General features: G+C 39.8%; 1 protein-coding gene across 6 annotated transcripts in view; it reads right to left on the reverse strand.

Annotated features, from left to right (window-relative positions):
• The window catches only part of Wdr27 (WD repeat domain 27), an 84,577-nt gene that overhangs the window by 2,354 nt on the left and 67,446 nt on the right, over positions 1–14,777 (reverse strand). For 4 of the 6 annotated variants that reach the window (XM_055616153.1, XM_055616154.1, XM_055616155.1 and 1 more), the window contains one exon: positions 474–538. In XM_055616153.1, coding sequence (XP_055472128.1) covers positions 488–538 — 51 coding nt within the window. In that variant the 3' untranslated portion in view covers positions 474–487. Of the gene's footprint in view, positions 1–265; positions 539–14,777 lie in introns of those variants that run through there. The other 2 variants (XM_055616157.1, XM_055616151.1) reach the window with 1 other exon arrangement.

The raw sequence follows: 14,777 nt of genomic DNA on the forward strand, positions 1-14,777 counted from the left end.
ACTAGACTGAGTATGGCTTGTCCGTCTTCTGCCCCTCAGCTGTGCTCACCCTGGAGAGACCAGGGTGGGACATCAAGGTGAACAGCATAGGGCCACTCTATCCTTGGCACCTGGCACCCTCAAGGGTAGCTGCCACTGTGGCGGGAATTAAGCAAAACGCTACAGAGTAGAGAATAAGATGAGCTACTAGTGTCAGGGCGGCTTCCTGTCTTACTCTTGCTCCTCTCCATCTCTACCTCCCCTCAAGGTACACTCAGAGAACAGACACTGGCTCATCTTTATTGAAGAATACTCTGCACAAACAGACTACCATCTCCACTATTTCTATGAAGGTTTTCCAAAGAGGAGGGAATCTCAGGTGGGAGTGAGTCCTACAGAATGGGAATCCAGCAAGGGTCTCCTATGAAAACTGCCCTGTCCACCTCAATAGGTATGCCATGAATTCTTTCTCTCATTTCTTCTTGTATTCTTACCAGCAGGTCAGCAGTCACTCAGCCACAAACAGCTGAAGTTTCCCATCCAAGGTGGCTGTAGTAAGCTGTAACAAAAAGTACAGCACTATGACTTAACCATTTTTCATGCATTGAGTAACCAATGGGAAAAGTGGCAACACAGTTTATACATTATTTTTAATGTTTCAAGTCAAAGAGCAAATAAATACACTAAGTTAGTAAAGTCTTCTGCAACAGTGTGGCATGTGGCATACCTCCTTAGTCCATCATATGCTCTACTGATGCTTCAGTATCTGAAATACTTTGACTTTAGGGTAGCCTGGGTGACAAGATCTTATCTCCAAGAAGTGGGGGGTTGGAGATTGAAGGATTCATGGGACATTGTCTAGCAGACCAACATGTACCTGCAGCAGTCTCAGGACAAGAAAGAAGAGAATCAGAGAGAATATTTAAAGAAATAATGGCAAATGATCACAAAATTGACAAAAGATATGAAAATAAACAACTGTGCTCAACAACCTGCCAAGATGAACTGAAAGAGATCCTCACTCATCCATAATGTAGTCAATTTCTCAAAAGCCAAAACCAGTCTGAACCACAGAGACAGCAGAAAAAAGTGGCTCACCTCCCAGAGATAGTCTCAGTGGTTGACAGACTAAAGAGATTGAAAGAAAAGGTCTCTGTCAACCAAGTTCCCTGTAGGGAGTGAATACACGTGAGTCATGATTGAGACCTCACAGGTAAGCAAAGGACAAGGGAGTTCATTACATTAGACACCTCTGCCCTGTAAAAAATGCTGGAGGGAGGCCCACAAACAAAGTGAAAGGACTTTAAACAAGAGCTTAAAGTGGCTAGAGGAGAAAGGTCTCAATAAAAAGGAAATATATGAGTAACTATTAATTTCATTGTACTAAAACTCTGTAACATTTGAGGCTATTTTTATTATATGTGTAGGGGTGTTTGCCTGCATGTGTGTCTGTGCAACATTTGTGTGCACTGCCATGGAGGCCAGCAGAGGGTGTCAGATTTCCTGGGACTGCAGATACAGATGGTTTATGTGGGTGCTGGGAAATGAGTCCAGGCCCTCTGGAAGTGTAATCATAATTCATAATCACTGAGCCATTTCCCCCGGTTACTATTTTTAAGAAACAAATACTTTACTAAAATAATTATTAATGTCAAAAATTAATATTGCAACTAAGATTTATAACTATATATTCAAATATAATTTAAGAAGCAAGTACATTTTAAGGTTATTGTTGGCTTATATTTTCTTGAACACATCACATACATAAGAGTGAAATTTTTAATTTTAATAACTGAAAGAAGGCCAGTGAGACATCTCAGTGTTTAAAGGTGTTTTCTGCCCCAGCTTGGCAACCTGAGCTCAACCTCAAGAATTCACATAAAGGTGGAAGGAGAAAACAAGCTGAAAAGGATAAGAGTAAGAGTGATAGAAAAAGCATAGTTTTATAAGTTATTGAAATTAATCTAGCATAAATAAAATTCAAATGTTTCAACTTTAATAGGTTAAATGTAATCTCTCCATAAGGACAGTATACACAAAATAAAAAGGAAATACTTTGAACCATTTTATTACAAGAATTGATTAAAGACAAAGGAAGAGCTTAATGTAAGAAAGGAGAGGGGGAATTTAAAAACTATGTGGGTAAGTATATAAATAAGCTCTATATTATTATTATTATTGATAGTAATTATCTTTAATTACTTTAAATACAAGTAGTTTGAACTCAACAAAAAAACAGTAGAGATTGGAAGATATAAAACAACAAATGACCCACCTACATGCTATCTACAAGAAACTCATTTATATACAAAACCACAAATAAAATGAAATGGAAAGAGGATATTCCATGCAAATAAAAAAACAAAAGTGAATGGGATGACTCAGAAAAATTGTTTTTAAATAAAAAAGGTTATATGAAAAAGGATATTGTATATTGATTGACATTTCAATAGCAGAAGACACGAAACAAGCATTCATGTATATTACAGAGACCACCCAAATATATAAAAGAGAAATAGAGGGAATTAAGAAAAATATTATTGACAATAACAGGGGTTTCTTCTCTCTTCTGTCTTCTCTCATCTCCACTGGGAAAAAAAATGGTAATTGTGCAAAGGACTTAAGCAATGTAGTAATCCAACTAGATCTAGAAAACACAGAAAATGCCAAACAAGATGATATGAGTTTTTCTAAACTACACAGGTGTATTTCTAGAATAGACCATTTGTTAAATTACATTTCAGTATATTGAACAAATCAGATATCATACAAAGAATCCTCTCTGTCTATATTAAATGATGACAGAATCTAACAATTGTAAAAATTGAATTCTATTCTTTTTTTGAGACAGGATCTCAAGTAGTCTCAAACTCACTATGTGATTTTCCTTGCCTCCATGTCCCAACTGCAGGAATTACAAGCATATACAGACTACTGGGTGATACAGCACTGGAAATGGAACCCAGGACTCACTCATGCTATTTAAGCCCTCCAAGGAAATAATGGATCAAAGGAAAAGCCTTTGAGATATGACTAAAAATGAAAACATAACATGAAAAAAATGAGCAAAGGAGTAGATTTAGAAACTAGTTATCAATGTTTATATTTAAAAAGATCTTATATCAATAACCTAACTTTACAATCTAAAGAACTAAAAGTAAGTCTCTTAGGAACAACAAATCTCACAGCTGTGAGAGGAAAGGAAATAAATAGTAAAAACAAGTATAAACAATATGCAAACAAAATGGGAAGTTACTAATATGGGGAGAGAGGGAACTTTTTTTCAGTGACATAGCCACTGAAAGTTGATCATGATCCTATAAACAACCCCTTATCCATGATCACATAATAAACTTAGTTAAATTCGTTGGGTCTCTCTCTCTCTCTCTCTCTCTCTCTCTCTGTCTCTCTCTCTCTCACACACACACACACACACACACGTGCTCACTCTCACTGAGCATTTGAGAGGGCAATGGAAAATGAATATGATCAAAATACCACCTGAGGCACAGCTACCAGAGGTCAGCAGCGGCTCTTCCCTGAGCTCCAGTCAGACCCAAGTCTCTGCCTGATTCCCTGAGGAGTCCTGTATCAGGAACACGGCCACCAAGGACAGCCAGATGGCTAAAGGCCAGTGTAAGAACATAATCCACAAGAGCCTGGGGAATATGGCAAGCACAAGAGCCCAGCTATCCTTCCACAACAAGCCCTGGTTATCCCAACATATCTGAAGCACAGAAGATGACCTTAAATCCAACTTTATGAGAGTATAGAGGCTTTTAAAGAGGAAATTAAAAAACTCCTTAAAGAAATACAGGAAAATACAAGCAAACAGATAGAGGCCTTTAAAGTGGAAATAAATAAACACAGGAAAACACAGTTAAACAGGTGAAGAAAATGAACAGTTCAAGACCTGAAAATGGAAGTAGACACAATAAGTAAAACACAAATTGAGGAAATCCTGGAGATGGAAAACCTAGGGAAGAGGACAGGAACAACAGATGCAAGCATCACCAACAGAATTGAAGAGATGGAAGATAGAATCTCAGGCACACAAAATACAAAGGTAGACATTACCTCAGAGTAAAAAAGGTTTTCCAAGCAAATGAACCCAAGGAACAAGCTGAAGTAGCCATTCTAATATCTAATAAGACTTTCAACCAAAATTAATCAAAAGAGATTGGGAAGGACATTTCATAGTTATCAAAGGAAAAATCTACCAAGATGACATCTCAATTCTGATCATATGGCCTAAATATAAGGGCACCCACATTTGTTAAAGGAACATTAATAAAGCTTAAGCCACACATTGATCCCTTACAAATCAATAGTGGGAGACCTCAATACCCCACTTTCACAAATGGACAGGTCATTGAGACAGAAACTAGACAGAGAAATAATGAAACTAATCGATGTAATGAATCAAATGAACCTAACAGACATCTACAGAACATTCCATCCAAACACGAAAGGATATACCTTCTTCTCAGCATATCACAGAAGCTTCTCCAATATTGACCATATACTTGGTCACAAAGCAAACCTCAACAGATACAAGAAAACTGAAATAACACTTTGCATTCTATGAGACCACCATGGATTAAAGATGGACTTCAACAACAGAAACAACAGAGAGCCTACAAACTCATGGACACAGAACAACTTCCTACTCAATGACCACTGGGTCAGGGAGAAAATAAAGAAATTAAGTATTTCCTAGAATTAAATGAAAATGAAAGCACAACATACCCAGACTTATGGGACCCAATGAAAGCAGTGCTAAGAGTCCATAGCACTAAGTGTCTTTACAATGAAACTGGGGAGATCCCACGCTAGCAACTTCACAGCTCATCTGAAAGCTCTAGAGGAAAAAGAAGCAAACACGCCCAAGAGTAGTAGATGGCAAGATATAATCAAACTCAGGGCTGAAATCAATAACTTAGAAACAAAGAGAACAATACAAAAAAAAAAAAAATCAACAAAACCAGAGCTGGTTCTTTGAGAAAATCAACAAAATAGCAAGCCCTTAGCCAAACTAACCAAAATGCAGAGACACAGTATCCAAATAAACAAAATCAGAAATAGAAAGGGGGAGGTAACAACAGACACTGAGGAAACCCAAAGATCACCCGGTCATATTTCAAAACCTGCACTCAACAAACTGGAATATCTAAATGAAATGGACAATCTTCTTGATAGGTAACACTTGCCAATGTCAAATCAAGATCAGGCAAACAACCTAAATATACCTATAACCACTAAAGAAATAGAAGCAGTCATTAAAGTCTACCAATCAAAGAAAGCCCAGGGCCAGATGCTTTCTATGCAGAATTCTACCAAATTTTCAAAGAACTAATACCAATACTCCTCAAACTACTCCACAAAATAGAAACAGAAGGAACACTGTCAAATTAATTCTATGAGGCCACAGTAACCCCTTTACCCAAACCACAAAAAGACCCAACAAAGAAAGAATTTCATACCAATTTCCTTTATGAACATTGAGGCAAAAATACTCAATAAAATACTCGCAAACTGAAAACAAGAACACACCAAACACGTCATCCACCATGATCAAGTAAAAATCTCACTGGTTCATTAAACTCATTCATTCTGTTTTTGTTTTGTTTTAACAGACACACACACACGTACACACACACACACACACACACACACATTTACTTTTTAAAATGACAAAGATTGCATAGAAATATATACAGTTTTACAACATGACATTTTAATATATATATACATTGTGAAATAAAACTACTTAACATTAAAAAAAAGATAGGGGAAATCAATGAAACCAGAAGTTGATTCTTTGAAAAGATCAAGTCTGGCTAAATGAACTAAGAAAAACAAAGAATATCAAAATTACTTAATTTGAAACTGGGTGCCATTCTCACTGATACCACAGAAATAAAGCCATTGTGAAAATTACTAAGAACAATATTATACCAACAATTTGAATATCTTACACATAAGTGCATATACAGTTACACAGACATATACATACCACACACACCACGAACACACACCTACATACATAGCACACAACACATATATAGCACACACATATACCACATACAACACACACGTTACCCCCACCCCACACAAATATACGATATACATACACACCACATATACATTTGCATACCGCATACAAATACATACATGCCATATACACACACATATATATAACACATAAATATCACACACATTCAAATACACATGCATACCAGTCACATACATTCACATACCACATACATATATGTATCACACACATATCACATACATATACATGCCACACAAACATATATACCACATTCACACACCACATATTACACAAACATGAACACACATACCACATGAACATTCACACACCACACACATACTGACCACACACACATTAACACCACATACATACATACATACATACCACATACATACATATATACCATAGACTCATTCACACGGCACACACATAGACATACCACATACATATTCACATATCACCCCCCAAACACACAGACAAACATACTATACACATGATAAAAAAAAACCCTGAAGATGCCTGTAGCTAATCATACTATACACATGATTTAAAAAAACCCTGAAGATGCCTGTAGCTAATAAGAATGAATCATGAACAAAACATCTGTCTTTCAATGAATCCTGTGTGGGAGTACACATTTGTAATTCCAACACACTGGAATCTGAGACATGAGGATCACAAGTTGAAGGCCAACATGGAATATATAGTAAGACCATGTCTCTAAAACCATCTTTTTTATTAACAAAGAAAATCTAGGCCTGATGATTACCAGTGAATTGTTTCCATTTTTTAGAATTTTTAATTTTTGATGTAATATAATCATGTAATAATTTCCCCCTCTCCCTTCTCTCCCTCCAATCTCTCCCACATACACACACTTCCTTGCATTATTTCAAATTCATAACCTCCCTTTTCGTTAGTTGTTGGAGAACCAGTCGGCGTGCTCTTCCCTGGGAAAGACTGTTTCTCCCACTCTCTGAATTCCTTAGTGGCCTGTAGCTCTTCATGCAGGATTGAGTTTCTTGAGCTTTCCCCTGTCCACTATGGCATGCCTATTGTTCCTGTTATGTTTAAGCTCATGTTAAACATGGTTTAACATGCTCATGGTTAAGCAGCCATATTGATGAGATTTCACGGGTGTAACTTCTGACAGTCCTAGCAAACAGTCTGACAGAAAACTCCCAGATCCTCTGGGTCTTAGCAATTGTTTTCAGGTCTTCTGAAATGATCTCTGAACTTGAGATATGGGAGTAGTTTTGTAGATCTGTCTGTTGGGAGGGGGCTCCACAACTCTGAGTTTTGATTGGTTGTGGTTTTCTGTAATGATCTCTGTGCAAACAGAAGTTTCCTTGATGAGGAGTGACTACACATATCTGTTGGTTTTAGGGTGAATATTTAGCATATAGTTATGGATCATGGTGTGTGTACACTCTCCTCCAAGATCCATGACTTCACTCACCAGGTTTGCCTAGGTTTCCAGCACTAGGTACAACTTCTCACCTGTTGATGGGTCTTAAGGCCAGCTGAAGAACTTCCGGTGGCCACCAAGGTATGTGTGCCACTACTGTGCCCTTTGGGTTATCTTGTCATACTGATTGTTGTGTTGGTTTGTAGGCATCAAAGCCTGGTAGAGCTTTTGGATCCTTTGGTTGCTTTCCTCCTTCAAAAGCGTGAATGGCACCTTCTGGTACCATGAAAGGTAGTCCTCAGGGAAGAGGCATTCAGGTCATTTTCAGTGCAGGGGCCTCTGTCTCTGTGTCTGAAGTACATGGTGTCTTTAGCAATAGGGACTTTCCTTGACTTCTGAGAGCAACCAAGCGCAACAATAGTCTATAATATTTTGAGAATCTCTTGGAAAACCCTTACCAAAAACTCAAAAAAGGGCTTCTAATGCCTAAAATTGGGCTGACAGAGCTCTTGTCAATACTCAACGACCACCTAACAAGAATCAAAATGCATTATATAAAATTATCAAAGAGCATGCAGAAGAAAGAGAGAGAAAGAAGGGAATCAAAGTAAAAGGAAAGCCATCAGCTCTGTTATGTCTGTGGCCTCCTAATTCAAACCTGAGGAAGGTTTGGTGTCCATACCAGGAGCTGATCTGAGTCTAGGGGCCATTTCCTAAACTTTGCTCGCTGCTCATTTAGTGCTAACCATGCTCGGAAAGATTCGTGTTAGGTTAGTCTTCACGGTGACCATGTTGTTGTAAGTATGTTTCTTGGAACTGAAAATTAACAGTAAAGCTATCTTTGAGTCACTGCTCCAGCGGTATCTTGGGCAAACTCCCCCACTTTCTGAATCCCTTGTTTGCTTCAGCTGTGGCTATTGTTCCTTTTCCACAGCACCATTACAGGGTTAGAGGAGAGTATTATTATCCAGGTAAGTGGGAGTTCCTAGTGACATCTGGCTGAAAAGAAATAAAAGAGCACCAGGACCAAGTCACTAGGGAGTGACACAGACATGTAGAAACATCAACAGAGAAAATGTGTACAAGTCACCACGATTACCCTTTGCTATGCCTGCTCTTCACTTAGTGGATATGGAATAAAAAAGTGGATTAAGGATGCAAGTAATTACGGTACCTCCTCCTGGAGGAGAAAGGTTTATCCACAAAAACTACTTCCGGTGGTGGGCACAAGCTCCTGTTCCCAGACCCAAGGCAATCCCACTGTAAGATAGAAAACCTAATAACCAGTGTTTGTCAGTGTTTGATGATCTGCTGGTCAGAAAGATCATATATTTAGCCACAAAATACCTCAAGAGGTTTAAATAGACACATACCACACATGGTGGCTTTTCTTTTGCCTAATTTTAGGTCATATTTAATTGTATGAAATGTGTTTCCTTCAAATCCTTTTATACACATATTTAACATATTTAATTATATACACCTCCCTTACTCACTCTTGTCTCCTGCTCCTTCTCTTACTGTTTTCCCCCTGAAAGCACCATGCAAGCTTCACAGCAGGCAGGCAACCAACGGTCCTCCCCAGCTATGACGCCTATAAACCACACTGACAACCAGCACGGCGCATAATGCTAATGGTGCAGTAATTACATGCACATCTTGGCAGTAACAAACAGCTCTCTAGCTGAACTTAAGACCCACTCAGCTGTGCCACACCTATAAAGTCTCAACAACAAGACTATCCCAGTATAAGATGAAATAAGATGATGCCACAAACTAAATGGAGAAAAGTCCATGAGGCCTCAGCCCTACACAAAGAACTGTAGATAACCAAAGAAAGCTGGGGATAGAAAAGGTGGTGTTCCCTAGGGAAAACACCCAGTGCCAAACGGCCAGCCCTGAAAACATAAATACAAGTAGCATTACACAGACTAAACAGGTTATATTTAGGAATTGTTGTGTGACAAAAAAAAAAAAAGAGAGAAATAATTTGATGTACTGCAGAAACTGAGTAAAATACAAACCACATGGTCATCTCAACAAAAAAAAAATACATAAAAATTAAATCTTTTCATGATTATAAAAACACCAAATAGACTAGTAATAAGGAGTGCCTCCCTGCACCTTATGGGGCCAGACATGCAAAACTTACAACTGACATCATCCTTAATGACAGGGTCCTGAAAGTGTCCACTAAAATCAGAAACACAGCAGAGGTAGCTGCTCCTATAATTAGGGAAGTTAATGAAGAGAAACATTGCTCATCTGGAATAGAAGATCTTGAAACTTACTTTTCAGATGATAGACTCATATGCACATAAAGTGAGGACCAGCTAAAAACTATTGTACCTAATAAACAAGTCCAGCAGGTGCACAATGATCAATATAGAACAATTAACTTCATGTCTGCATGATTACACCACTGGTCGTTCTCAAATTCAATTTAAAAATAATTGGTGCAAAATGAGAGCAATAAATGGTATTTGTAACGGAATCTATTTTCTTCACCTGTGGATGTATGCAAGTGTACACACATCCACACCTGCACATACTCAGGAAGATTATACAGGAGAGCCTCCATGATGGTCACTGGGGAGTGCTCAGTGACTAAGAGCTGGCATGTTTTTCCTTGTTTGCTTGCCCTCTCCCCTCCCTTTCTCTCTTGTCTCTCTCCTCCCTCCTTTCACCCCTCCCTGTATTTGTTTTATTGTGATAGAATCAAACCCAGAACCTCTCTGCCACTGAGCTGCAGCCCCCAGTGTTTGAAGTAGGATCTTGCTAACTCAGGCTAGCTTCAACTCCTGCCTCAGCCACTGAGCATTTGGAATTACAGACATGATGGCCACACCCAGCTTGTTTACTCTATTTCCCAAAATAATATGCACTATTTCTTTTTTAAAAGTTGAAAAAAAAATGAAAAGCCACAAGTTAAAAGATAATGTCTCTGAAGTAAGTTATGAAACAGTGACCCCATTAATATATTTTTGTAATTGCAGCTTACATTTCCATAAATAGCTGTATATTATGTGCAATTTCTATTATAGACTGCTTTGCTATAGCAAAACTGGATCAATTAAGTCCTTTTCTTTTTTAATTTTTAATTTATTATTTATTATAATTTATCCACTTTGTATCCAAGCTGTGGCCCCCTCCCTCGTCTCCTCCCAACCCCACCCACCCCCCCTCTTTTCCCCCTATACCCCTCCCCTAGACCACTAATAGGGGAGGACCTCCTACCCTTCTATTTGACCCTAGCCTGTCAGGTCTCATCAGGACTGACTGCATTGTCTTCTTAACCTGCTCTTGACCACGATTAGCACAGAGATACCCACACTTGTACAAGTCTGTACAATGAGTGGTTATCTGTGGGACATTGTTATTATATCTTCTCCCATCAAATTCTGTTGCTCTCTTCAATCTGCTTGTCCTTGAGTAAAACATACTAGTCATTCTTTTAAATCACAAACTTCATTAACAAAGTTTAATAATAGAACTAGATGTGTAATTGGAATCCTATGTGCTGAGAAGAACAAAAATGCTGCAACTTATCTGAGATAGTTCTTCAAGTTGGGTTTATAAATCACTTACTAAGAAATTGAGCAGAACTAACATTATGGTCCAACTGCCACATTCCTACAGTGTGACCACAGTGTGCTCAGGCCGGAGGCCACAGCTATGAGTGTTTGCAGGCCTGAGAGCTTTGCCAGACCATCAGGGACAAATATCCTCGCCAGCCAGATGTTAGATCAACAACCATTAAACATAATCTGAACCATCTTCCATGGCCAAAGCTCAAGAGCTAGAATCCAAACAGTCGCCCTGCCGCTGAGTGTCCACGTGCTGCGTGAGCTCCTGGAGACCCCTAGAGAAACCCCAGGGCTATGCAGGGGACAGAGCCCAGTGACTGACATCAGCGACTTGCCCAGCTTTCAACCCTCTTTCCCATGTAATTTGCAAAGCTGTTTGCTCAAAAAGAGCCTCTCCAGTGTCCCCTACTGCTCTGCACCTACACACATCACACGGTGTGGATTTACCAAGAACACGCAGGACCTGGGCTGTGCACAGTCTGACTCACAGCTTCCTGGATCACTTGTGTTGCACGGTTGGCTCCTCTGTGTGAGATACTGCTAGGGTTCACTATTGGTCCAAGAGGATTAGTCTAAGATGGGGGTCAGCGTTCTGGGGACTGCTTCCCCTCCTTTCCCCATCCTTCTCTTTCTCTTTCCCAAGGTGTTCATTCTCTCTGCTCTATGCAGCAAATTCAGGAAAATAAATGTTTCTGTCACCAAATTTTCCATGTCAGGAGTATTCTATGATTTAAAAATTACATCTCTGAACAATATTACAGGTTTCTTTAAGGAGCGCACGACTGGACTCATATACTTGCACGCGCACGCGCACACACACACACACACTCCCTTCATTGCTGAGGTCAGCAGCACACACACTGGGTTTTGCTTTTCTGCTATGGTCTAGAGTTGACATGAAATGAGCTGGCAGGAAATCACAACAGGTCCATGTGGCATCAGGAATTGATGAGCACATAACTGACCCTTATGTCCCTCTGTGTGCAGCTGTGTGTCTAGACACAGCATGCATGACCTGTAATGACTGATCTTAACATTGGTATGCAGATACTGGACACTGGATTGCAAACTGTTTTTCTTCCCTAGGAAAATGTTTAATACAATTTCTTTAGTCTTAAGAAAATTGAGCCATGCCATCTTTATCTGAAGCTAGAACACAATAAATCAAACAGGAATTATACATCTTGAGGTAGTTTTCTGAGAAAGCACCAGATTCCAAAGTGGTTGTACAAGTTTACACTCACACCAGCAATGGAGAAGGGATGGGGCTGCAGCAGGGATGTAAAATGAATTTTAAAAAAAAATAGTATTTTTTATTATTATTTTTTCTCTATTAATTACACTTTACTCACTTTGTATCCCCCCCCCCCGCCCCGTGGTTCCCTCCCTCTTCCTGTCCCAATCCCTCCCTTCCTCCACCCTCTGCATGCATGCCCCTCCCCAAGTCCACTGATAGGGGAGGACTTCTTTTCCTCCCTTCTGATCCTAGTCAATTAGGTCTCATCAGGAGTAGCTGCCTTGTCCTCTTCTGTGGCCTGGTAATGCTGCTTCCCCCTCAGGGGGAGGTAATTAAAGAGCAGGCCAATCAGTTCATGTCAGAGACAGTCTCTGTTCCTATCACAATGGAAACCAATTGGATACTGAACTGCCATGGGCTACATCTGTGCAGAGGTCTTAGGTTATCTCCATGCATGGTCCTTGGTTGGAATAACAGTCTCAGGAAAGACCCCTGTGCTCAGATTTTTTGGTTCTGTTGCTCTCCTTATGGAGTTCCTATCCTCTCCAAATCTTACTGTTTCCTACTTCTTTCCTAAGATACCCTGCACTCTGCCCAAAGGTTGCCCATAAGTCTCAGTATCTACATTGATAGTCTGCAGGGCAGAGCTTTTCAGAAGTCCTCTGTGTCAGGCTCCTGACTTGTTCCCTCTTTTCTCCTCCTTCTGATGTCCAGCCTCTTTGCCTTTCTGGATAGGAATTGAGCATTTTAGCAAGAGTCCTCCCTCTTGATTAGTTTATTTAGGTGTACAGATTTTAGTAGGTTTATCCTATATTATATGTCTATAGGAGTGAGTATATACCGTGTGCATCCCTCTGCTTCTGGGATAGCTCACTCAGGATGATCTTTTCCAGATCCCACCATTTACCTGCAAATTTCATGATTTCCTTGTTTCTTATTGCTGAGTAATATTCCATTGTGTAGATATACCACAATTTGTGCATCCATTCCTCCACTGAGGGGCATCTGGGCTGTTTCCAGCTTCTGGCTATTACAAATAAGGCTGCTACAAACATGGTTGAAGAACTAAAGAAGTTAAACAGCAAAAAACCAAGTAATCCAATTAAAAAATGTACCCCATTTTTTACAGAGCTAAACAGAGAATTCTCTGCAGAGGAATATCGAATGGCAGAGAAACACATAAAGAAATGCTCAACCTCATTAGCCATCAGGGAATGCAAATCAAAACGAACCTAAGATTTCACCTTACGCCCATCAGAATGGCTAAGATCAAAATCTCAAGTGACAACACATGCTGGAGAGGTTATGGAGAAAGGGAAACCCTCCTCCACTGTTGGTGGGAATGTAAACTTGTACAACCACTCTGGAGAGCAATCTGGCGCTTTCTCAGACAACTAGGAATAACACTTCCTCAAGATCCAGCTATACCACTCCTAGGCATATATCCAAAAGAGTCTCAAGTACACAATAAGGACATTTGCTCAACCATGTTTATAGCAGCCTTATTTGTAATAGCCAAAAATAGTATTTTTTTTAAAAAACAAACAAACAAAAAAAAAAAAAAAACCAGCTACATGAGATCCTACCACTGACATGGTAGACATGGTATTATAAATTCAGAGTGACCCTGAAGAACGGTACACAGAGCAAAGAGCCTCAAAAGAAGCCTCCCAAACTCCTGCAGTACAGCATCTGGAACACTAGTGCTGGCTAGTCTTCTGTCAATTGAACACACAAACTAGAATTACATGAAAGCAGGGAACCTAACCGAGAAAACGAAAGACCCAGCCCAAGGCATTTTCTTAATTAGTGATTAATGTAGAAAAGCCCAGCCGATTGTGGGTAGCTGCATCCCTGGGATGGCGGTCCTGAGTTCTTAAGGCTGAGCAAGACATAGGAAGCAAGCTAGTAAGCAGCACCCCTCCATGGCTTCTGCAATAGCTCCTGTCTCCAGGTTCCTGTCCTGTTTGAGTTCCTGTCCTGACTTTCTTTTATGGTGATCAGCAATATGGAAGTGTAAGCCAAATAAATCCTTTCCTTGGGGCTGGAGAGATGGCTCAGTGGTTAAGAGCACTGTCTGCCCTTCCAAAGGACCCAGGTTCAATTCCCAGCACCCACATCCCAGCAGCCACATGGGAGCTCACAACTGTCTGTAAGTAACTCCAGTTCCAAGGGATCTGACACTTTCATACGAATGTACGTAAAATTAAATTAAATAAATTATTAAAAAAATAAACCCTTCCCTCCCCAACTTGCTTTTCGGCCACAGTGTTTTGTTGCAGCAACAGAAACCCTACCTGAGACAATGTGCATACCCCAAATCAGCAAGACAATGGTGACTCTCGAAGCAACCACAAATCTCCTTCTGGTAATAGTTCTCAAAACCAGCAGTTTCTCTCTCCTATCTCCTGCTCTCTCTCTTGTTCTCAGTCTCTCACTCTGTGTGTGTGTATCTGTGTGTGCGTGTGTCTATGTGTGTCTTTCTCTGTGTATGTGTTTATGTGTGTCTTT

The sequence above is a fragment of the Psammomys obesus genome, unplaced genomic scaffold (assembly GCF_907164565.1).
Source record: "Psammomys obesus unplaced genomic scaffold, mPsaObe1.curated_primary_1811, whole genome shotgun sequence".
NCBI lineage: Eukaryota > Metazoa > Chordata > Mammalia > Rodentia > Muridae > Psammomys > Psammomys obesus.